The sequence below is a fragment of the Poecilia reticulata genome, linkage group LG8, assembly GCF_000633615.1.
Source record: "Poecilia reticulata strain Guanapo linkage group LG8, Guppy_female_1.0+MT, whole genome shotgun sequence".
NCBI lineage: Eukaryota > Metazoa > Chordata > Actinopteri > Cyprinodontiformes > Poeciliidae > Poecilia > Poecilia reticulata.
The window spans coordinates 10430715-10444173 of record NC_024338.1 but is presented as its reverse complement, the minus strand read 5'-3'; the positions used below and the strand labels follow the sequence as shown (position 1 = coordinate 10444173).

Here is a 13459-nt window from a genome sequence, read left to right as displayed (position 1 = left end):
ATACATATATACACACATATATATATATATATATATATATATATATATACATACCATAGAGTATGGTACCATATTCTAGGTACTGTAATAATAGTAATAACCGTAGTAAAAATTCAGTCCTAAATCTAGCTAATAATCTTGAAAACTGATATTCAGAGATGTTTCTCCATCTCTAGCTAACTAGCTTGAGCTCATTAGCAAAGCAAAACGAGCAAGAATCTCATTTTCTTCATGAAAAATGTAAACATGCTCTGAAAGAGAACAATGGTTCTCCAAAGTAACAACTCAGGTTTTTATGGAGTTGGGAAACTACGTAGAATGGCAGCAAAATGTAAAAAAAAAAATGTATTAGCTGGAAACCAGCAAACAGTAGACGTTGAAGTGAAAGACGCTGCGTCTCTCAGGCCCCACTGTCAGCTCTCTGCTCAACTTCTTCTTTAAGTCATCATTTCCAGTTACTGCTGATGTGCTGCAGACAGACCTTGTTTTATTATTACTTTTGGATCGTTTAAATTGGGGAAGTTTACAGTTTCCTCACGTTGCTGGTAAGACATTCATGCAGCTAATCGCTCAGTTAAAGAAATAATAGATGTAGAGATAATGTGGAATGATTATCTCTACATCTAGAGACACATATGTACTGTAAATTCAGTACATATGTACAAATAGAACACAAGAATTGTAACTGGTTGCTCATACAGTTATGGTTAACGTGGTCATGGTTATTAGCATGACCACGTTTCTTGAGTGGCTCATTTTCTCGCAATTGATTTGAATTTGCGATCAAGCAGCAGTTTTAGTCATGTTCTGCTACACCCAGTCAAACAAACGGTCTAAATCGACTTTGTTGGCAGGAAACAGTAAAAAAAAAAAAAGACATCAGGAGAAGGAAAAGTCGGCACCGTTGTAGTATTGGTGTGTTTATAATAATTTCTTTAGGCCTTGATGAAGATGACAGCAGCGATGTGCGCACTGATCTCAGATCAGAGGCGCTAAGTGAGCGGGATTTGCCGTTTGAACGCGCGGCCCGGATGAGCGCCTGTTTGTGTCTGTCACCGGCTGAAGGACTGAGTAAAGCAACAGCTGTGGCAGCCTGCTTGATCACACCCTCACCGACATCCGACACACACACACACACACACACACACACACACACACACACACACACACACACACCCACACACACACACACACACACGTCTCAGTCAGCCTTTGCAGCAACAGGCGAAGAGCTTCCGGAGCTCCACATTGGTTTGAAAGTTACAGGCTGTGATTTATTTATCTAACCAAGTGGATGGTAATCGTTTTTGATCGCCATTTTTGATTGCTTAAGCTTTGCAGAAACATTTCTTTTTATTTATTTATTTTATTTTTTATTTATTTATTTTTACACTTGTTCAGTCTGCAGGATTTTCTTTCATTTCTTTTTTTTGTCTTGTGGCAGCAGCATAACCCCGGCACCTGAAGCTCGAGTGGCTACCTGGTCTCGTGATTAGCTTAATTGCTGCCGCCATGCTGGAGCACCTGCAGGGCGTCTGCATCGACCCCGCCCCTCTCAGCGCTCAGCCAATCAGCAGCGACATGGATGAAAGCGCCGTGAGATTCGCGTTGGAGCGTCGCGCCTGCCTGAGCCTCAGAAAAGGTGGGAACACAGATATTTTTTAACTGTTAATCAGGGAAAAGTCACCAGGCCGGGATTCGAACCAGCGAATTCAACAGTCGTGTTGAAGACTAAAGCTTCCTTATGTGGGGTTGTGCTTAACCCTTGCGCCACCACAGCACCCACAAAACGCAGATCATTTCTAAGGCGTGTCTTTAGAGCCGACGTGCCGGTCAGGTTTATTTTCTGAGCTGAGGCGATCGGATGACTTAAATGTGGCTGGGTGTCAGCTGGGCCTCGGCCAGCCGGCACACACACACACACACACACACACACACACACACACACCCACACACACACACACACACACACACACACACACACACACACACACCAGAGCATGACCTCATCAACCCGAGCTGCGACCTGCATTTAAACCCAGGGAACGGTTCCCGTTTCAGACACAAATCTCAATGTATATCAGAGGGATTTAATGCTGCGGTTTTCCACAAGTTGAAAAGCCGTCTCCTCTCCTTCTTTTAGCAATTCGCTCCAGTCAGTTTGATTTGTTTACGTCGTGCCACCGATTCCCATCTATGGTCGATTGGTTCCCTGCACTGATAAATCGTGGACGTAAAGGGACAAGATATTAAAACATTCAAGTGCGCGAGATTCTTTTCTTAAAAGAAGCGAAAGAAAGAAATCCTTGATTGTAAATGACGCTAGTAGAGTAGGACAGAATCATAAAGCCCTCCACAATATCCACAGTTTTCATATTCTGCAATGCAATATTCCTCCTCGGTTCTCTTGCCAATAGTTGCAGGTCTCTTTTATGCACATCATCTTGCTGTGTGTGTGCTGGAAGTTTCCAGAAATGCTCTTCCCTTCAGTTCATCTCTCTGCCCAGAGGGATTAGGATCGCAGTGGTTACGAGCAGCAAACTGAGCAGAGGGAGGATGAGGAGGAGAACGGTCTTCATACACTGAGAGCTCAAAGTAAAGTAAAGTAAAGTAAATTAAGGGACGTTTACGGAAGGAAGCACTTGCCAAACTCTACAAAACAGAAGACTGATTATGTTTGTTTTGTAATGCAGAGTTATAGAAAGCCACCGGCAGATGCATATTTAATAGGTGCCTCGGTAGTGAAAGACGTTCAGAGCAAACCTCCAGAGGGAGATCTGTCTGCTGCATAAATTCTGAGCTGGCCGTAAAATATACGGCAGTATATTAACACCATAACTAAATGTCTTTGTGTCTCCGTGGGGACAAAGTGTCTGTAAATACAGCAGGGAGACGAAAAAAAAAAAACCACCACGTGGACAAAGATATATGTTCCAGCGTTTATCAAGCTGATTTGTTTATTTTTTTAGTTTTCTGCAACCATTACAAGAGTTTTGCAACATTTTGCAACAGCACATGCAAGCAGAGCAGCATAGGGGATCAGTTCACCTGCTCTACTTCCATTTAATGAAATATGGAGGCAAATGACCGCGGACATTTTTAAACTGGAGATGTATTTTAACTATATTATTTTCCATCTTGTTTCCATCGACGTACTTCCAGCTGATTTTCCTGAAATTCAACAATCAGATCTCTGGTTAAGCTATAAATAGCTGAGTGACCTCCTCCTGCCGGTGGATCTATATGAGAATCACATAACCACCCGCACTTTTCAGAACGGTCTAAGTAGTTGATAGAAAGCCACTCTGAATCGTCGGCTCTCCAAGCAAGTGAGAAGCGAGGGGGCTCACAGTCTGTGTCCAGAGACTGAAATTTTGTCTAAAATTAAGCTTCTTGGCCTTCAGGGAAAACGTATGTTTTAGCAATTGGAGCATTAATTGGAAAATGATTTCGGAGGCCCGTTCTAGAAGAACTGCAAAGGTCCAGAGCTCAGATGGTGAAATTTGTTGACAAGCCAATAATCAGACACAAATCTGACCTTTAAGGTGGAGAAACAACAAAAGAAGAGTTCTGTTCGCCAAACGTCATGAAGACGGCGTTCTGGTCAGATGACATAGAAACTTAAATAATTAAATCTCCGTTCAAAATACTACTAATGCAGAAAACAATGTCTGAAACCCCAAACACACTGTTCCTACAGCTTCTGTGCAGGATTCAATTTAGGTTGCTGACAAAAAAAAAAACATGCCACACCGTTCAGATATACATTTATTTGTACAAATTTTGACACTCTTACATTATTTTCTTTTCCTCTTAACAATGTAGCAGAACAAAAGTGAGTCTGCAGCTGCTCCCCCTGCGGCCTCCCTGTGACCCCCCTAAAAGAAAAAAAAGAAAAATTACAGTTAAATAAAACGTTGAGACTTCAGAATCTGCTCCCCCTTCATTGCGGGGCCCCGCTCGGTGCCGCACGCTGACATTTGAGCGATGAGCACACGCTCCCGAAATAAGACTCGGCATCGGCACATTGCATCACTTTCCTGCCGTCTCTGAGCGTAAATCACACGGCAAGTGTTTAGTATAATGCGAGCGCAGGTTCTTACTATGTGGCGCGCACACGTGTTGTGATTGTAACTGCGGCCGCCCGCGTTGTGCCCGCAAACATCGGGGACGCGCTTTAAATGGGAGCTGGGCGTCGGTGCTGATGTTGATAGTCTGCTGGTGTCCGCCTGCAGCACCAGCTCGGTCTCTCCCAGGCAGGACCTGCGGAACGACACAAATGTACGTCTGCAGGACAATCTGACAATCAATCTGAGAGAGAGAGAGAGAGAGAAAAGATATGCTGTTTTACAGAATGATAGGAGAAAAGTGAACGAGGGTGGAAAAGTAGGGAGACACGGGTGAAAGGTTTTCAAATTTATACTTTTGCAAAACCATGTATGAAAATTGCGACTTACAGTACAGTGCTTTATTTTAAAGCGGTGGTTCCCAAAGTGTGGGGCGTGCCCTATAGGGGGGGCGCGATGAACGAGGAAAAAAAACAAACTCTCAGGGAGCTGTTCAAGTTTTAACCCCATTTTGCATAGAGGCTTTATTTTTAAATGTATTGATGATATCAAAGTTGAATATTGTTACAAATACAAAAAAAAGAAATATGTTTGAAATAACACTGACAGCAAAGAAAACTCTTCTAGTATAGAACTAAAAAAAAAAGCATACCTAGGTGGGCCCCATATGGGGAAAAGGAGGGGAGACAATATGGGTCCCACATGGGCAAACCCATGTAGGGCCACCATGGAAACTGCGAACAAACCCATGTGAGACCCATATTGTCTGCCCTCCTTTTTCCCCATATGGGGCCCAACTAGGTATGCTGGCTGGGGGGGCGGAGGATTTTATTGTAATCCATAGGGGGCCCAGAAGAAAATCTTTTGGAGCCACTGCTTTAAAGGAACCTGCTACTCTTTTCATATCTTTACAAAGCTGGATGACTTTACAGAATGTTATATTTAAGGAACAACAACGTGTGTTGCAACTATGCAGCGTTTTGTTTCTACTTTGGACGAACTGAATTCCTAAGTTGAGCAAATGAAATAAACTAGCGTCCCAACTTGGACAGTTTGAGGTTTGGAGCAATGTTGAGATCCAGCCTGAGTCTTTAAACGGTGCAGCTCACATTCTTACAGTTTCCATCAAAATGAGTCACCTGTGACTGTTTAATTTATGCATAAAATCCTGGGCAAAAAAAAATGTTTCTATTAGCTTGTTTTGCTAATGCTAGAAGGGTTGGTCATTGAGCATAAAAATTAGTAATTAGCATGTGTTTCCTTTTTATGGTGATTTAGCTGATATGCTATGAGAGGGCTGGTAAAACAAGAGGGCACAACTTCCTTTCTTTTTCTTTTTTGCACAAGCTCAGTCGTGTCTTTAAAGCTTTGGTCCCCAAATTTATGCAATAATCAATTTGAAAAGCTGCGTTTCTGCTCTCGTTGTCTCGTGTTATTTTTAGTTTGCTGATCTGAAACCTGTAAGCGTGACGAAAAACAAAACATAAAAAAGGCAAAAATAATGAGAAGAAATCCATAAGGGGGGGGGGGGGGGAAAATACTTTTTTTTACAGATCTGTTGATTTCTTATTCGGTGAAAAGGGAAGTGAGCCGACAGCACTCATTTTGAAGCTGCTCGGTCCTCCTTCGAGGCACAGCTGATGAGGTGACCCCCTCAGTGCTGCTAGGCCAAAAAAAAGCTGCACAGTTATGAACTGACACGTAACCACAGTGGGGCTGTGTGACACAGACCTCAGTAGTAAAAATGCTCCCAGGCACCTCGTGCTGTTTCAAACCGCTGATCGGCAGACAGACGAGCGCTTCCTGCTCCTTCGTAACTTCACGTCACCTTGGAAGTTAGCTCTGTTGTCTTCTGGGAAACCGTGACGCTGAATCAGATTCAAGAGTTTTGCATATAAAATCAGAAGCTCTTTCAGGTGTGATGCTCTTTATTCAGTTTTTTTTTCTTTTTGTTGTTGTTTGTGTTTTTTTTTTTCTTTTTTCTTTTTCTACAGGCTGTCAGTGGAGATCAAGTGATACCGCATAACGCGCCGGTGTTTTTTTTTTTTTTTTTTTTTTACCTAAAACTCGAAACAGGAAGCAGCTCGAGTGCGAGCTTCTTCAACTTCCCGTTGTATTGTGTGACACAATCGCCGGGGCTCTTCTCAGAGAGGGCCACGACTTTTGACTGCAGCTACGATAGAGAAGATAAAATCCCCAAACCTGTTGCTTTCAAAAGCTAGCGACATTTTTTTTTGTGTATTTTTATTTCGTACTCCGCTCCACTGAGCAATGACTTTACTTCTGAGCTTTTTTACATGTCTAAGAGCCAAGGTGGGGGGATAGATGATGCATTACTGGTTTAATGATGCATCCCAATAATGCATCTTCTTTTTGTGGTTCAGTTCTTCAACTGAAGCTGCAACAAAGAAGAAGCAGAGAAGCGGTGGGGAGCTGTGGAGCCATGCCTCGTAAGTAAACCCTGAACCCAATTTATGCTTTTTTTAAAAATATGAATAAAGCAGGGATAGGTCTAGATACGAATGTGGTTCACTTTTATGCAGATGATAAAGACTTCTTTTTATGACGACATCTTTATAAGTGATAACGTACCCGGTTCAGTCTGCAGTTTTAACACCAGTCAAACAAACAAAAACAAAAAAGACTAAATATGTGGTTTTCATCCACTTCTGCTCAGTAACTGTGAACTTTGCAGACGCTACGTCCTCTTCAGTTTTCGACTGTTTCCTTTGCTAAATCACGGATTGGAAAAGATGCCACGTTATATCAGCGGTCTGCTCAAACACAGCCGCGTTAAAACGGCTTGTGTTCAGATGAGGCTCACGTTGAGCTTAGTTAAAAATGCTACGCATGCCAGGGTGAATGATGAGGTCACGTCTCAACTGGGCATTTGTTGTTAAATAAAAAATACCGCTAATTATTTATTCGTAAATTCAGACATTGACAGGTTAAGTCTGGATTTAGCTTAAAGCACGATGTCAGATATCTTTAAATACATTTCCTTTTCATTCATTCATCTGCCAGTTTATTTATCTGTTTTTACAATTTTATCATTTTAATCTGGCGCCTCCCTTTGTCCCACGTTTTTTGTGCTGCTCCGGTCAATATGGCGCATAACGAAGCTGCTGCTGGTCCCAGCACCTGTTACGACTCCACGTTAAATAAACGTCTGCATGACCCAAACAAGTTCTAAAAACACTGACGGTGAAAATGATAAACCAAAATGTCAGATGAGATGGGAGGAAGATGCAGGAATGCCTCATGAAGGCTGGGTACTGCCGCTTTTCTAACCTCCTGGGACAGCTGTCTGTGCTGCATTGCTAATGCTATGACATTTTGCTCTTGGCATCATGCTAACATATTGAAAACATGAGTGCAGTGAGGTTTGACTGCATTAATAACAGACTCATGTATTTAAATGAGTAAAGTGATGTAAATAGGTCTTAATGCCTGAATCCTGAACAAAATGTGGAGCTAAAGGAAGGATGTACTTGAAAGAAAAAAGGCTATTATACCTACCAGAAAGCAACATTCTGTTTTCCTACTAATACTGAAGGTATCTCAACATGTCCTTTCAACACGATACGGCTGTTTCCTTGGCAGCTGCATGTGCAGAAAAGCTGCAGGTGTCTAACCGTAACTCAGGTGCTGCAACTTCAAGTTGAGGTTTCTCTTTCTCAGTCAGCACTGTGAGAATCACCTCTGGCTGTTTCTGCTCTGAGTGGGATCGCGGTGAAGACGAGGCTGCCGTCTCCCGATGACGCGGCACTTTCCGCCTTCAACAGCACGTCGTCACGCGGAAGTCTTGCAGCAGCAGCAGCAGCAGCAGCAGCTACGGCTATGAATATTCAAAAGCTGCTTTGACGACGCTCCGCGGATGATTTTCCGTTTCCCATGAAGCTAAAAAAAAAAAGAAAAAAGAAAAAAAGTGCTATCTTTCAGCTGCTTCCAGAGCTTTTAGCTTAGCTCTTCTCCCTTTTGTTTGTTTTCATTACAAAGCACTTTAGAAAATGTGTCGTTTCGCTGCTTCCCACCTCATGCGTTGATGCGATCGTGTTCTCACACATTTCTGCGTGGATGTAAAACTTCTTTGACCTTTAACTACTCCGAGTCACGCTACCTGAGAGCATGGACCTCTCCCTCCTCTACATTCATTCAATACACACAGATTGTTTCTTCCGTTGCAGTTTAACGCAATTGCTCTTATCGTAGTTGCCAGACAGCAGCGACAACAATGCTCAGATTAGTCAGAGCCTTTAAAAAAAAAAAACAAACAAAAAAAAAAAAGCAGCTTGTCACCCTTAACGATGACAAGCAGAGCAGTTGATGTTTTCATCATCAGGCTGGTTGAGAAAGCGCCACATGTGGGCGTGACGGCGAGTTGCGACAGAAGCCACGGTGAAGCGGCGATCAGACGCCGCAGTTTGCTTTATCTCTGCTCTCACCCGTCTCATTCTGGTTTGCAGTGGCGAAATGAAACTGGGTTGTCCGCACGCCTTCGTGTTGACCAGCATCTTTTTTTTTTTTTTTGGTTCCATTGTTTCTACGCAGAGTCTTTGTGCCGGGCCCAGCTACACTGACGAAGAGAATTCAGCTCTTCCTTTAAAACGCGAGTGAATGTTTCATTTACTGTAGAAGTTCGTCTTCAGACGTCTTCAGAATGTTCAGACCGGAAAAGACAAGAAATGTATTTTTATTTTATTAAAAGGAAGTAGTGAAAACTTCAAACCTTATCGTATGATTTAGTTTTTTTCTGGTTTTGCCACTTTTTTTTTTTTTGACTCGTAGTATTTCCATACTTGTGTACCCACATCCTGAGCTGTGCATCCGTCTACAGCCGTGCACAGGTTCTAAGCCTCACCTCATTTCTTTCTCGTGTTGGGAAGTAGTGCTCTCCAGGTTTTGCCTTTCAGATTTTGATCTTGAACTTTGTCTGCTTTGTAACTTTTCCTGTGTCTAGACCTTGCGTAACATATTTGCATACATTTACATGCAAAAACACAGAGAAATAGATGGAGCATAAAAGCAGAAGCTTCAAGCTAAAAAAATAAAAAATAGAAAGCAGATGAACAAGTTCTTAAAACGATGACTCTCTTGCTGGTGTAAAACTAAACAGTAATGTCTGCATGTCAACTATCTACTTGTCTACCTTGACACAAATGTGACCTATGCACTTCTTCCTCCTTTCAACAAGGTTTGGGTAGGGGTGTGTGTTTAGAGGTTTTGTTATTACTATTGTTTCTGAAGCACATTTTGGAGGTCAGACACTGATGTTGGACAAGAATGTCTCTGCTCTAATTCATCCCTGAGATGTTCAATCAGGTCAGTGAAGCTCCTATAAACTAAACTTCCTCATCAATGTTTCTATTCTACTTGCTTAGGGGTAATGTCCAAACTGTAAGTTGGGAGGATACAAGTATCCAAAATGTCTTGCTAGGCCAAAGCATTGGGAGCCTAAGACATCCCACAATATAAACCTTTCTGCACCAAACATTACTCTCCACACAAAGCAGTCAGTCAGTACCAACCACAGACTCGTCCTTTGGATTGGCTGAAAGAAATAACTCTGAAGAAACACGTCTAGAGTCCAGCTTTGACGTGGTTTATAGAAGAACATTCAGTGTTTTGAAATGGTGATGTGAGGCATGGATGCAGCCGCCTGAAAATCCCACAAAGGTCATAGGAAGTCTAGAGCTACACACCTATTAACTCTGAATAAAATGGCCGACCTTTTAAAACTTTGCACCTCAGCATCTCTGGTTTGTGATTTAACGTGACCTATGGCTTGGTGACTGAGTTCAAAACAGATGCCACGACTATCTGCCTGCCTGCCTGCCTGCCTGCCTATTGATCTTTTTAACTACTTATCTACCTCCCTACATACCTAGCTAAGTACCTAGCTAGCTACCTACCTACTTACCTAGCTAGCTACCTATTTAGTTAACTACTTGCCTACCTCTCTACATACCTAGCTACCTACCTAAATGGCTAGCTATCCTGCCTACCTGTTTACCTAGCTAGCCACCTACTTGTCTAACTAGTTACATAACAACCTGCTTAGCTGGCTACCTACCAACTAGCCACCTAGCTACGTACCTTTTATATTCCTTTTTAAAATAAAGATTTTCTTGGTCCTAAAATGCAGAAGGACTATTTGCATTAAATTTTCTATGTTCACGTAGACTTTCACCATTAGCTCAGGCTTTCACTGTGAGAGATTTCTGCAGGCGCTTTCTTATTTCTCGAGATCATATAGTTGTCATGACACTCWGAATCATGAGTGTGACTTTTCGCCTCACCTTCACAGGGTATTTTTATACCTTGTGAAAAAGTGAAGGTTTATAGGCTTGCTAAAGCATTCAGTGTTCACTCTGCGCTACATGCAATGATCTAAATTAAACCTTCCACTAGAAAGAGACCGAGCTAATCGGCATGAAAGTGAACTTTCTTCACTATCGAGAGCTTGTTTAAAGTCTCACGTCTGGGGGTTATGATGGATGCATTTCTTCTGCGTATCTGAAGCACTAGAGTCTGATGTCTCTGATCTTTGGGTTTTGTGACATTTGCAAATATGTTGGGCGGCTTAACCAGCCGACCGATTGGGCAGTAAAGCAGAATGCAGAGAAAGCTTTCAGTTCACACACAAGGGAGAACAAAGCACTCGTCAGCAGCGGAGAGAACATAAAAAGACCATCAAGACCAGATAGGAAGTGATGCTGCTGGATGTTTTCAAAGTTTAAAGACCAGCAATGTTAGTTAGTCACTCAAGCACATAATGGGGTGTTTTCTCTTTGACCTGGTCCCACCCCGCTCCGTTTCTCTTTCCATTTGGTCTGCTGTCCTTTTATTCTTTCTTTCCCGCTAGCTCCTTTTGTTTTAGTCTTTACACTTTAATGCATTTCTGCGCCTTCCACTTTACAAAAGATGACTCCCTACTCACCCATCCATCACACCCACCACTCACTCTGACTGAGGCAGGTTCATACCCAGCGTAGCGCCCCCCTCTGTGAAAGAGTGAGGGTCCTAAAGAGGGGCTGATGTCTCCGGGGTGTGCAACAGCAGAGTGACAGTGTGCAGCGACGTGAACTGAGGCTTAAGCAGGTACCCGGAGTCTCGCTCCGAGTTGCTAATCCAGTCAAATAGCAAATAGCTGCGGATGTGTGTGTGTGTGTGTGTGCGTGTGCGTGTGTGTGTGTGTGCGTGTGTGTGTGTCTGTTTGTCTAAAAATCAAGAGAGACGTGACTGGGACAAAAGCGCATTATCTGCTGCGAGCTCCAGTAGACGGGGTTTGACTGAGACCATGAAATCGACAACTTTGCATCTTTGATGACCTCTTGACCTCGTGGCTAGCCACTGTGAAATGATTGAATACTTTGTTTGTGACGATTTGGGGGGGGGGGGGGGGATCTGGCAGTAAACAAAAAGCTAGCATGATCCTAACATCTGTTGACTTTTTTTAATACTATCTACTAATGCTGAGAGACATTTTTACTGCATAAATAAAAAATGTAAGAGAAAATGTTTCTCTTAAAATCATTTTCTAAGAGAAACTCCAATATTTGTCAAGGTCGTTTGACTTATTACCCGTTTATCCTACGTTGTAGAAATATAAATCTAACGAAAGCAGCCCCGGAAATTATTTTGTTTTWTAAAAAGTGACATCCTTGTCAGCATTTTTTCCTCATATGCCACTTTTAAAGTTTGTAGGACCAGGTTCAATAGAAATAAATAAACAACCAGCCCTGTAATTTCCTGTGTGTTCACTGACCTTTAGTTTCCAGAAGTTCGGCTGCTTCAGCTCAGCGTTTTGGACTCGTTGCATTTCCACTTCGAGTGATTTCCGACCCGTTCCAGCAGCTGCTCTCGGAACCGCTTCCCAAAAATATGACGCATTTTATTTTATCATTGTGCAAAGATATAAAAGGCTGCAAAACGACGGCAGACATTAACTTGTGCTGAATCGGTAATCAGGCAGAGCTTTGGCCGTAAAAAAACAGCGATAATTGTGCCCGTCAATAACTGTTTGTGCTTAACCGATGAAGGGAAGATCCACCTGGAGGCGTCTCGCTCTCCGCAGGTGCATCAACCGGCAGCGGCAGCATTAATGCCCACTGTGCTTTTTCCTCTCCGTTTCATGTCTTTATCTTTCCAGCACTTAAAAGTTCAGCCGCCTTCCACCAGCAGAGACGGGGCTTGGATCGAGCTCAGGTGAGCAGAGCAGTCACCTGAGTTGAAACTGGTTCATTTTTCTCAGTTTTTTTGGGGGGGTTTTTTTGCCTTTAAGAGGCTTAGCAACAAGCGACGTCGTTCCAGTGACTCTGGGTTGTAGAGAAAATCTGAAGGGGGGAGAAAAAAAAACAACTAAATGAGCTGAGATATAACCATCTGCTCAGAGTATGAATAATGTTACAGGAGCATGAGGTTCAACGCACATTTATTCACTAAATCTGTGGCTGAGCCTCGATTACTTCATCTGAATTTAACAGAGGCGCAAGTGGGAATGAATATAAATTGCGTCTCGGTTACCAGTGTTTGAAACATTTAATCTGGCTCTCAGCTTTGCAAAAAGTGGATAGCAGAAATAAATTGAAAATAATACTGAACTCTTAAGGGGCACTACTTCGCCGGAGGGATTGAGGACATGCGACCTTTAGTGACATCCGACTCATAAAACATGGAGTTTAATACAGAGCTGCTTCACCTTAATGGCGGCGTTTCTCAATCCCAGTCCTCCTGTCCTGCGGATTTAAAATATATCTCTGTTTCAGAACACCTGATCCAAACGACTCCATGAGCTCCTGCTTGTTAAATCATCCACTTGTTGGAGTCAGGTGGTGGCGGAAAGGGGGAACACCTGAAACACTGCGGTCCTCAGTGCAGGACCCTGAGGACCGGGATTGAGAAACGCTGGACTATGGAGAAATAACACGTCACAGTTCCACAGCACAAACCTCAACCCACATTTTACAAGTCCGGTTTCATGGGCTCTGTGTGTTTTCGCAGCATTTAGCTGAAGTGGCAGAACTATTTCAACAATAATAGCTGGAATTTGTAGATCAGAACAAAGTTAATCAGCCACTGTGACCCTACAGTCACTCGATCAGTTCCTCATTCTGACTTGGATTCATTAATCTGGACAGGTTTGCCAGCACCATTTGTTTCTAAAATGAAACTCTCAGCTAATGTGGTTAGATAATTGTAATATTTGTTTTGCAGACTGAGCACAAACAGAAGATCAGGAGTGAGTCAGGGAGTCCCCAGGCCATCAAGATGCGGATCTTGGATGGTAAGTGACACACTGCGACACGACGAATCCACGTGAGTTCAGGCTGCTCTGGCAAATACCGTTCGGCATTTAAGGTCCCATTCTCATTCTTGAAAAAAAAAATACA

The 13459-nt window shown here is 42.8% G+C and overlaps 1 protein-coding gene across 11 annotated transcripts in view; it reads left to right on the top strand.

Annotated features, from left to right (window-relative positions):
• Nucleotides 1-13459, top strand: part of LOC103468559 (MKL/myocardin-like protein 1) — a 32338-nt gene that overhangs the window by 1211 nt on the left and 17668 nt on the right. For 3 of the 11 annotated variants that reach the window (XM_017306404.1, XM_008415688.2, XM_017306402.1), the window contains exons 2-5: nucleotides 1448-1642; nucleotides 6452-6517; nucleotides 12220-12275; nucleotides 13284-13353. In XM_017306404.1, coding sequence (XP_017161893.1) covers nucleotides 1513-1642; nucleotides 6452-6517; nucleotides 12220-12275; nucleotides 13284-13353 — 322 coding nt within the window. In that variant the 5' untranslated portion in view covers nucleotides 1448-1512. Of the gene's footprint in view, nucleotides 1-376; nucleotides 546-1204; nucleotides 1298-1444; nucleotides 1643-4250; nucleotides 6381-6451; nucleotides 6518-12219; nucleotides 12276-13283; nucleotides 13354-13459 lie in introns of those variants that run through there. The other 8 variants (XM_017306405.1, XM_017306403.1, XM_008415687.2 and 5 more) reach the window with 6 other exon arrangements.